This window comes from Notothenia rossii (genome assembly GCF_949606895.1).
Source record: "Notothenia rossii genome assembly, chromosome: 7".
Lineage (NCBI taxonomy): Eukaryota > Metazoa > Chordata > Actinopteri > Perciformes > Nototheniidae > Notothenia > Notothenia rossii.
In genome coordinates, this window is record NC_136905.1 from 39,292,503 (window position 1) to 39,304,866 (window position 12,364).

Below are 12,364 nucleotides of genomic sequence, written 5' to 3' on the forward strand. Positions count from 1 at the left end.
GGCCAGTGAAAGGGTTGATGCTGTGACTTGCATGATCCATTATTTTTCTTCCTGGACTGTTCTGAGGAAGTCCATTGCTTGGATCCTGAGGTTTAAGAGATGGCTCTTGTCTTGTGCCCAGAAGAAGAAACAATTAAACATCGCTCTTGCACAATCTGCTCTAGATGTTGAACAACAAAGAAAGATATTGGAGAAAGATATGAGCATTTTCAAGAAGGAGACAGTTTCCAGTTGCTTGTCAGTAGCGGAGCTTGAGAAGGCTGAATTGGAAATCATCAAGTTCTGTCAAAGGAAAACGTTTTCGGATGAACTTTCCCGACTGCAAAAGGGCAAAAGCGTTCTGGGTTCTAGCCACATTTATAGACTATGCCCACTAGTGGAAGATGATATCCTAAGAGTATGTGGTCGACTGAGTAGGTCATCTATGCCCGCAGAGGCTAAACATCCCGTCATACTAGCCAATGATTTCCCTATCTCAGAAGTTCTCCTAAGACATATTCATCAAGAAGTTGGACATGGTGGACGTAACCATGTGTTATCTAAGCTGAGAGAGAAATACTGGATCACTGGCGCTAGTACAGCCATACGGAGAGTTCTATCTAAGTGTGTCACTTGTCGGAGACTGAATGCTCAGCCAATGTCCCAACAAATGGCAGATTTACCTTCTGAAAGAGTTACTCCGGACGAACCACCATTTACTCATGTTGGAGTGGATTTTTTTTGGTCCGTTTCAAGTGAAGAGTAGAAGAAGCCTAGTGAAGAGGTACGGTGTCATTTTTACCTGCATGGCCATACGAGCAATCCACATTGAAGTGGCACCTTCACTGGACACGGACTCTTTCATTAATGCACTCAGACGCTTTATAGCAAGACGGGGTCAAGTTTTGGAACTGCGTTCTGATAATGGGACAAACTTCATTGGAGCAGAGCGTGAGCTGAGAACAGCCATTGAACAATGGAATCAGTCAAAGATCAATGATGTGCTTCTTCAGAAAGGAATCAAATGGACTTTTAACCCCCCTACTGGCTCTCACCATGGAGGTGCTTGGGAGAGGTTAATCAGGTCAGTGCGAAAAGTCCTCAACTCCACTTTGAATGTGCAAAACCTGGACGAAGAGGGCCTTCACACCGTTCTTTGTGAGGCAGAAGCTATCATCAATAGCCGGCCAATTACTAAGGCATCTACGGATCCTAACGACTTGGAGGCATTGACACCAAATCACCTGTTGCAGTTAAAAACCTTACCTTCTTTACCACCAGGACATTTTCAAAAGGCGGACATGTATGCCCGCAGGCGCTGGAAGCAGGTTCAGTACATGTCGGACTTGTTCTGGAAAAGGTGGGTCAAAGAATACTTGCCCCAACTGCAGGAACGTCAGAGATGGTCAGGAGTGAAGCGCAACCTCATCCCAGGTGATATAGTTCTCATAGTAGACAACACAGCACCTCGTAATTCCTGGGTCATGGGAAAAGTTCTGCAAACCTTTCCAGACAAAAGAGGATTTGTGCGTCAGGTACGCATTAAGACAAAGACCAGCTGCTTCAATCGGCCAATAACTAAGATCTGTCTATTACAAAAGGCTGAACATGGAGAAAGAGTTGCTGATGTACCTCTGTGACATCTTTACCACAATATTGACTCTTTTTGACTGAAAGAACACAAGGATTATTTTTGACTGAGCCTAGGTGGTGGTACCTTTTGGCCTAACTGACTTATGACTCGTATACAGAAAAGAAGAAGGAAAACTACAGATGCATGAACTGCAACTGCATGGACTTGATTACCAAGCTATAATTGTCACATGTCTCCCTTTTGAATAATGTTAGTAATTATTATGTATACTAACCTAATAATTAGAGGCTGGTGTGTAGGAGCCATGAAACGTGTTTAGTAATCCTTTATGTTTTAATATAAGATATTTGTTTGATCACTATCGATTGGTTGGCTTGGGTCACATGGTTATGGGCGGCACTCATTATAATCTTGTTCACCTGCGTGAGGTGTGTGTGTGGAAGAGAGGGTGACACAGGGCCGTTGTACTTTTTTGTTGACCGCAAGGTTTACGATTGCTTTGATTATTATAACAATGTATATGTCTGATCACCGAGTTTTTTCATTAAACTACAATACTATGAAACAGAGCTTTTGATCTCAGCAAGTACTTTTTTAGCGTGTCATACAATATCAAACAGGCCCGGCCTCAGCCTCTCAGCGACTTTGTTTGTTTCCTGCTGTCGCTATAGGGTATTTTATAAAAGGACTAGTTTCCTGTGTTATTATCACAGACTATAGATAACAAGGGAAGCAGCGACTAAGATTATTTCTGCCCGACAACATGTATATCAATATACAGATATTTGGAGTACATGAAACCTTATAATGAACAATCTGTCAGACTCATTTCATTTATATAGCCTGATACAAAACATATAACATGACCTTAGAGGGCTCTACAATGTGTTCAGCCGCCTTACAATCATTTCCTAACGCTTCACAAATCATTACGTTATTCACAAAAACGTATACTATATATTTAAAAGGTATGCAACATTAAACTGTGAGCTATGATAAAATATATCATTTTTAAACTCATTTCATGTTACAAAAACTAGTGATAATATAGCATAGACTTTAATTAGCAAACAGTATTCATTTTAATTTGCAAACAGTAAAAATCTACAATTTATAACTGATGGTTATTATAATTTAAATGTTTCTGAGACAACTCTCCAACAACATATATTAAATGTGTGTGTTATACAGGTCATCTAATGTAGGCCATAATAATATATCACTACAGTTAACTAACAGGTGACCTACTTAAAGGGAAGTGAATCAACTTAACCAAAAATCACAACTGTATTGTGCTTAGAATATCTGACAGTCATTCCGTTCCTATCCTGACGTTCTAAACATATCCTGGGTAGCTCCAGACCCTGCAGCCGGTTGATCTCTACGGCTGGTTTACTTCAGATGGTAAACTGCAGTAGGAAGCCTTCCTGTAGGTCAATAGACTTTCCTTCAACATATTGAAACTGTGACCTTCCAATCAAATGGCTGCCTGGCTTCCTGAAATAAGACAGAGCATGGATGTTTAAAGAGAACTGGATACTGCGTTGGAGGCGGGGGCCGCTCATTCCTATTTCAGTTGTTTGGTGGCGCTTGAACTCAAACTGTCTGTCCTGACTGTCTGGAGCAAATCAGCAGATCTACCGGAGAGATCGTGCATCCACAGGATCATCCAATCAAATGAATAGAAAGGAGCATTACTCTTTACAACTATAAGCATTTCATTATTTCAAAAAGGAATTTTGAAGTTTCAGACTTTGAAGTTGATTTACCTGAAAGAGTCCCTCCCTTTATTTTCTGGAACAAAGTGACATAACATGTGCTGATTTAAAGACATATTATCTCAATGTCAATCAGGAAAGTATTTTTGGGGCAAATGGCATTACATGCTTGACATATAAGTTTGTAATTCCGCCATTTGGCCACTTTGAAAATGTGTTTCAAAGCCTGCTGACTCTGCCTGGCATACTCTGCTCTGCTGTGTCTGGCTGCTGTGGAAAACAGCTCAGACTGCTAATCAACAAAAGTGGGCAGATTATACAAAACTGGAAGCAGACACTGAGGTGAATAGAGTCAAGCTAAAGAGACACACATGAGCGTGACCTCTGACCCCTGTGTGTTGAACAAACAGTGAACCAGACTGTGTGTGTGGGGGGGGGGGGTATCAGTGGACCACTCACCACATATTCAAAGACCAGCGTCAGGGTCTCCTTGGTGTGGATGATGTCATGCAGGAGCACGATGTTGGAGTGCTTCAGGCCTTTCAGGAGGGAGGCTGCAGAGAACAACAGACAGAATGTGTTTGAGACAGAGGAGTGTGTGTGTGAGCAGAGGAGTGTGTGATCCACGCCTTCATTAGCTGCATCATTAGAATGTTACACAGCCCCCCCTAAGCCTCGCTGCGCACAAACAGGGGATTAAGAAAGATTGAAACTGAGAAAGGAATCACAGAATGGATTATGGCTGTGAGTTCTCACACTCATTTGTCAACACTTTTATGATGCAATGGACATTGTTAATAAGTAGAGCAGTGAGATGGTGTGGGGGGGGAAGACTTTAATTAAAGCTCACTGAGTCTTACGGTGTGATCGGACTCGCTAAGACTTTCACATGTGAGTCACTTCAGAGTTAAACCTGGAGTACAGTCTGTGCAAATTATAAAACAAAAATATTTATAATTCAAAGTGTCATATGGATGCCGTTTGTAAAGCAGAAGTTTTAATATCATATGTTATGATGACCAATACTCCATACACACCTCAACAGTGAGTGACTCGTGATGATTAATAATACGCTATTACTCCATGATGCATCACAAGTTGTGTTAAATACAAAGTAAGGCAATCATAATGTTTAATTGTTGACGGTAAATAAAGTGTAAAGCATTCTTGGTCATGATAATGCAGCACTTTTAAATGCCAAATAATTATGTTTTTGTGTCATGAAGCACGAATGCATTCATTCACTATAACTGGTCTCATAATGAAATGTAGATGTGTTCTTTATAGATAGTGAAGACATGCTGCTCTATTTGAATGGTAAGCTTTCAGACAGTGTGTGTTAATGGTCAGCTTTCAGACAGTGCGTGTTAATGGTCAGCTTTCAGACAGTGTATGTTAATGGTCAGCTTTCACACAGTGCATGTTAATGGTCAGCTTTCAGACAGTGCATGTTAATGGTCAGCTTTCAGACAGTGTATGTTAATGGTCAGCTTTCAGACAGTGTATGTTAATGGTCAGCTTTCAGACAGTGTATGTTAATGGGAAGCTTTCAGACAGTGTATGTTAATGGTCAGCTTTCAGACAGTGCGTGTTAATGGTCAACTTTCAGACAGTGCATGTTAATGGTCAGCTTTCAGACAGTGTATGTTAATGGTCAGCTTTCAGACAGTGTATGTTAATGGTCAGCTTTCAGACAGTGTATGTTAATGGTCAGCTTTCAGACAGTGTATGTTAATGGTCAGCTTTCAGACAGTGTATGTTAATGGTCAGCTTTCAGACAGTGTATTTTAATAGTCAGCTTTCAGACAGTGTATGTTAATGGTCAGCTTTCTGACAGTCTATGTTAATGGTCAGCAGCCGTTGATTTACTGTGCGGACGGCACTGTATTATTTTGTTTGTTCGCCATCAAGGAACCAATCTTAAATGTTGAACACCGAACCAAGAGAACAGTGAGAGCTGAGGTTGGCTGATATTAAACCTTAATATATCAATGTGAAGAGTTTGACCTCTTCATAAAGGACTCGAGATGAGCTAAGCTGTTATTAACCCTTAGATGCCCGAGTGACCAGACCCTACCTACACTCTCCCATAAGTGGGTCAAAAAGGACCCGTATTAGAATAATATGTGTTTTTATGCCATTTTTGTCATTTTGGTTAAGAAAAATTACTTATAATAATATTTAGTATTATATTTTGGTTCACACTAGAAATATTTTATATTTAATTTTTCACTATTTATAAAAAAAAAAAACATTTTGAAAAAAAACGTTTTGAACATATCGATGCAAAGATCTCCGCTATTCTGAGACCCTCACAGTATTCCAGTCCCTTTTCAAACTCATCTCTTCTCCTCTTGTCTACTCATAGCCCACCCCCCATCAATCCATGCCGGTTGATCAAGTTTGATAGTCCTATACCCCCCACCCTAACCTTCTCTTATATTGTAAAGCGATTTTGAGTCCTTGAAAAGCCCTATACAAATATAATGTAGTATTATTATTATTATTATTATTATTATTATTATTATTATTATTATTATTATTATTATTATACTGACAGGTATCAGATCTTGCTGTGTAAAATAATCTTCCTGAGAGGTGTCACTTGTGATGTAGTCTGTGTGGTCTACAGTGAATGTATTCCTGACAGCCACAGGTGATAAGAATCAAAGGTTCCCAAAGGATCCCATAGGAAATTCATGGAGGTCATTTTTGACCCACTTATGGAAGCTTGGGGTAGTAATACAAAAACTACAATTTTTTGAAATTTGAAAGGCATGATATACAAAACATGTTTTTTGAGGAATAGCTGGAATATGAAATGATAAACAAAATGTAATTACAAAGATACTTCAAGAAAACCACCTCACCGGGTCCAAAAAGACCCACTTATTGCATCTAGTTAACTGTGGTCCTCGACATTAGGGTGGCTGGCTTTTATTTTAAATGGAGTCCCTTCTTATTACAATTCACTATCTTTAAGTTCACTGAAGTCATACTCCTTTAGAAACAGTCCTTGTAATAGCTTGCTGTAATGGAAAGTGTGTTTTATTTACAATTGGAGCATAAGTTTGGTTTGAAATGATCAACCACTGGGGGCAGCAAACACACACAACTGCTCAGAAATTAAACCAGGAAAACAAATTCAATACTGAAAATGTTCTTCTATTTGACCCAGAATATGTGCATGCGACTTATTGCATGTTCAGTACATGTTTTCTGAGAGTGTGTGATGTCAGTCCTGCAATGACAAGTTGGGCTCTGCAGAAATATATGGAAGAATAATAAACTGTTGAAAGGTAATTACAGAACATAAATAAGTTGAATGGTTATTGCTGAAAAAATGTGAAAGAAATCAAATGCGGTTTAAATAATATAACTTTAATGATATTCTAAGACTGTAAAAATGTTGGAAAGTCCTTGAAGGACTTTTCTACTGCACCCTCATACATTTATTTGTAAGAAACACCCCACCACTCTGAGGCTACTTTACTTGAACTTGTCAGGATAAGAAGTGTAATTAGACTCGAGCAATACACTAAAAGCTTGTTGAGGCAATTACGGAAAATAACAGACCACTGACCGAAGACATCGGACAACAATAAGGCCTTACAGGGGAAAGTTTCATGAGGACAGAATATGAGAGCAGCATAATGGTGCTCTTTTTATAAAAGGCAGAATGGGATTTGTAGAACATTTGCCAATGGGATTTGCCAAATGATCAAAGACAAGGTTGATTCGAGGGCACGGGAGGGATGGAGGCTCATGCATACATTCATCCTGCACCAGCACCTACAGGTTCTTTTAAAATCACATCAGCAGGGGTTAGTGCTACAGATACCTCAAAGATTCTGTCATCAGTTTGAAGGTCCTCCCCACATATGCACCCAATCTGAGTGTATTCAGCAGCAGCAGTCTGTAATGCTGCTCAAATTTCAGCGCTCCAAGCTTCCTGCTCAGTAATTGCTGAATTAGTTCAATTTCAAAGCTGCTTTCTGATCCTCTCATAATGAGAGTATGGCCTGTGTGTGTGTGTGTGTGTGTGTGTGTGTGTGTGTGTGTGTGTGTGTGTGTGTGTGTGTGTGTGTGTGTGTGTGTGTGTGTGTGTGTGTGTGTGTGTGTGTGTGTGTGTGTGTGTGTGTGTGTGTGTGTGTGTGTGTGTGTCTATCAGGTCATATCCTCATTTCAATTCTAAAGGCAGTCTGTGTGTAGAGGTGAGTGTTTCTTCTGACGGTTCAGGCGGTACACTGATAGCATCAAGTGCTGCACACACACTCTGTGCTGCTGACAGACATGTAAAGGGACCACTGGTGGATCAAACAAATGGATACACATGTAAGTTAAGTTACGGTTTGGTCCACTATGGGCGCTGTGCATTTCGTAAGTATTTTTGAAACCAACAATTGTAGTTAAATATCTATTTTTGTTGTAAAAACACCCATGTAATCAAGTTATTTTTGTCGCCTAGTGAGTCTTTAACAAGTGAAATATAAAATGACCTGTCCAATTATTTTATAGAATAATTGGCTATATTCTGAGTTCAGAAAGATTGCACTAAGTCTGGACAATGCAAGAAACAAGTGTTGTTCTACTGGAAATAGGTAGACACTATTCCTGGATATGGCAGGTTTCTTTTTACACTCTAAAATAATCATTATTAGAGTTAAGTAATGGACAAAAAATGTTGTAAATTACCTTGATTTTAGATCATCCGTTAAATACTGAACACTCAAAGTGCATTATAAAATGCATTATAACATAAACAAAACACAATTATTGTAATTATATTATATATAAATGTTATACAAATGTTTTACTGGTGATATCAATATTTGTATTATATTTTATATTATTTAATCTTATATTGGACAATTTACTTATTACATTACAAAATCTTCTTGATTCTTTTTATAGCACACTCCTTCTAACATTTTACTTCTATGTAAATTCTTGTATTACATTTTTTAACGTTAAATGTTATATTGTTTTAATTTTAAAACAAAACTGTGATTGTGTAATTATGGAGATGGCTGCTTTTGACACATATTGAAAAGTAATAGGATTACTGACTGTTATTTTCAGGAGATACAATACATTCCCACAGTCAGTCAGTCCCCGCCCACCCCCTCACCCTCTCGTATGGCGGTGAAGGGCGTCCCCTCCTCTTCCTGCAGACGGATCACCTTCAGAGCCACCAGCTTCCCATTCACCCTGAAACACAGAAACAATATGTAAATCCTGAGTTTTCTTGTGACATGAAAAAATAATCTATTAAAATCTGTGAAGCCGGAGAACAGCAAATATTGGTAAATCAATGAAATGTAATTTAGCAGCAGCGGAGTGAGGCTGCAGGATTACAACTGCAATCAGAAGTGTTGTATTGAAGAGCGATGCTGAATAACGTCATTACTTAGAAGATTACAGTCTGTGGAGCTTCATACATTTACACTAGAATTTAATTCGAGAAATGTGGAAGAGAGCACAAAGCGTAAAAGGTGGAACATTACAACTGAATCAATGGACAGAAGCATCAATCCTGTAGCAGCTCTACAGAGGAGACACATTATTGATATACATATACACTGTAACTGTTACTGCTGTTCCAGGCAATAGTTGCCAGCATAGTGAACCCGGACATGTTGAGTACCCCGAAGTTTTATTATAGAAATGTATAGTAGGGTCCCCAGCACATAGAAACGGCAGGATGCTAGCCTGCATATGTTTACTAGGCCGATTTGGAGAATGTTTGAGTGGTTTTGGGGATCATTGAGGACACTGAATCCATTTCTGACAATCCAAGGATCAAATATGCCAGTTTTAACCAGAAAGGGGCCATATGTGTCCTCTCTTTGGGCTGATTGTGTTGCGGCCATTGGATATAGAGAGCACAAGATGGAAATGATTATCTGTGGACAATTATCTTTCAAATAAATAAGCAATCTGTCCAATCCAAATGATGCAGTCCCCTAAATCTACCAAATTGCCCAAATCTTTAAAAAAGATTCAGCCAACTGAGAGTACAAATGTTGGCATTTTCTGGTTAAATCTGCCATTATTGATCCTGAAAAATGTCAGAAATGGACCCATCCTCTATTAGTTCCCCAAAACCATTCAAAAAAATGTCAAAATCAGCCAAGCCATTTTTAAACTATTGTCTTCATAGGCTATAATGGTAACTCATGCTATAAAACACAACTTGTGCTAATTGTGCAAATTGCCAAACATATGCAAGTTAGCATCCAGCAGTTTATATGTGCTGGGGACCCTACTATACATTTCTAACAACTTTGGGGTACTCAACATTTCCAGGTTCACAATAGGACTATGAGATGGCAATCAGAAGACACAGTATTGATATAAAACTCCACTGTGTAACTTGTATTGATCCATGTAATGAACTCATTCAGTCACAGTGCTGCTCCTGTATAATTCAATGTAATATGAGGGATCTAATAAAGAAGAGGGAGGGGATCAGGCGTGACACCACTCTACTTACTTGCTCTTTCCTTTGTAAACTGTAGCATAGGATCCCTCTCCCAGTTTTTCCAGCTTCTCATAGGAGTCTGCCTTTCCAAATTTGGGGCTTGTAGGCTGAGGGAAAAAGAAAAAGTGTGAAGGTAATTCATGAGCAAGAATTCAGTAACCCAGATAAGAAGAGTCTCCGAGGAAGTGTTTAAGAGATATTCAAATGTGGAGGATCCTCACTGCATCATCAGGGAGGTGTAATGACAGTGAGGAAGAGGAGGGAGAATTTCACAAAGTCCTTATGTAACTCTGAAGACTGCTTTCATATAACTGTCAGCTCATAACTTTTCACAGTCGACAGAAAGAGGTAACAGCTGGGAGGAGATGAGGCACAAAGCTGTTCAAAGCTCACTGATATGAAAAGGGAAATATGTTCTACTCAAACGTATGCATGTAGAGCACTGATGTGGTAGATGAAGATGATCTAATGGTCCTTTCACTCCCTAACTGAGAGGTCTGGTTACAGTGAACCATGGAGTGTTTGACTGGTAGGGACCAGAGTCAGAATGAAAGCAGAGTTTCTGTCCCCTCTCAGACTCTGCTGTTTGTGTTCTGAAGGAAAACAGATCAACCACAAGATTACTGACACCAGGGGCCTCATTTATAAACGGTGCGTACGCTCAAAAGATGGCGTATGCCAGTTTCTAAGCAATCTTTAAGATTTATAAAAAACAAACTTGACGGGAAAATCTGCGGTCCTCCATGCAAACTCTGACCCAAAAACGGGAGAGACGAGAAACTGCGACACAGTTGGCAGAAGGAAGAATGGAGGATATATGTGGAAATAATAGAAAAACTAAAATTGATTGAAGCCTTAAAATGGCATCTTAAAATGATTAAACAAACGCCTGTTTGTGACTCCTCAGTGCACACAAAAACATAACTTGGAGAAATAAATAAATACGGAAATGTTATTGATCACCCCTCGATCATATTCTCTTGTTAAGAAATGTATTCTCATGAATGATGCGGTAAGCAGAAGGAAATAATTACTTTAAACTGATGCCGTTTTGTATTTCTATAGGTTGTAGATACGAGCAACACATTTGTTTTATTCCCTTTAACTGGTGGATATAGAGTTGCTGCGGGGGGGGGTTGAGATGCACAAGCTGCTGATCGACAGCTGATCGGCTGGATCACAAACCACAAACATAATTCAGATCCAGTCGTCATGATTCCACTCCGGAGGGATTCCCCGATCATTTCTTACAGATTCTCATCAGGGGTCTCCTGTCCCCGGCACAAACACACTGACACACGTACACTGTATGTATTTTGGTGAAGATCCGACCTCCATGCTGCTACTCTGGTTCAAACTGCATCCACCAAACAATGTGATGTGTCTCCACCTCCCCAAAAGAACCAAAATCTGACAGTGGGTGTTTCTCAATGTCGAGGACGCTTCCTTGGTAGCACATGTCTTCCGAGTCACTTCCTTCAGAAGCGAGGCAAGAATCCTTCCTAGCCTCGGAAAATGAAGAATGGTGGAACAGGCTAACAGGTGTGCAGGTGTGCATCATGTGCGAGGCCACCCCTTAAATGGAGCGCGATTTTCGCCAAAGATTGGGAAATTGGTCCGTGCGCAAAGCATTGTGGGGATTTTAAGACCGCGGAGGATACACATGTGCAGCCTCTAAATTTCTCGCTACGAAGGACGCCGGCCTCGGTCCACATTTTCGAAAGGATAGTGTATATATATAAATAAAAACTAAATTAAGATAGATCCAGGTGGATGGTGGGTGAGATCTTAAGCCATCTGTGTAAGATATGTATATTTATGCAAATCATTTGAAAACCATGGTAACACATACTGTATGTCCTTATGCAGGCTTTTGCCTCATCAATTATAATTTTAAAGTGCAGTGTTTCAAACATATATCCTACGGTTAGATTCATTTAGTCCATTTAAAGTGTCATTTCTCATATTGCTTCACGAGAAGCCTTTTTGTATCTGTCTCTTGTCTGCCATTATTCATAACAATATGTTGATTTCAAGTCTAATTTCACTAGTAATGCTTCAAATCAATCAGCGAGAAGATACAAAAGACTGTTACAAGGTATCATGTAGATTAGAACACTTGTCAGCCGCACACTTCCCCCCCCGATCATTAGCCTTCAGTTTAGCATCATGTGACCATGATGCAGTTTGTTTTTAGCCTTTGACTTCTGGAGATTGCATTTACGCCTCAATAATTGTCTTTGGGCAGAATCTAGGAAAGCCCACTTCTTTTTGTCGAGGCGAACAGTTTGATTCCTTGGTCGGCCATGTTTCCAAGTCAAACAGATGGCTCACTTCTCCTTTAATGCAAGGCCTCAAATTGGGCTTCATATAGTAGATGTACATCAGAATGTGTAGCTTGTAAGCTAGCTGACATGTGACACACTAATGGCTAATTAAAACCAAGTTCGAACAAGTAGAGCCATGTCTGATCCTCTCCCATTATACAACAGGTTGTCTGTGACATATGAGGATTGGGTGAGAGGGGCTACCAAACAAAAAGATCATGAAAGGGAGGATTTACACATTGTCATAAACCCAGCTGAAACA

The 12,364-nt window shown here is 39.7% G+C and overlaps 1 protein-coding gene across 3 annotated transcripts in view; it reads right to left on the reverse strand.

Annotated features, from left to right (window-relative positions):
• cdk14 (cyclin dependent kinase 14) overlaps window positions 1-12,364 on the reverse strand; it is a 312,730-nt gene that overhangs the window by 178,145 nt on the left and 122,221 nt on the right. For all 3 annotated transcript variants that reach the window (XM_079640605.1, XM_079640607.1, XM_079640606.1), the window contains 3 exons: window positions 9,788-9,882; window positions 8,423-8,502; window positions 3,751-3,845 (listed from right to left, as the gene is read on the reverse strand). In XM_079640605.1, the coding sequence (XP_079496731.1) occupies window positions 3,751-3,845; window positions 8,423-8,502; window positions 9,788-9,882 (270 nt within the window). The remainder of the gene's footprint in view (window positions 1-3,750; window positions 3,846-8,422; window positions 8,503-9,787; window positions 9,883-12,364) is intronic.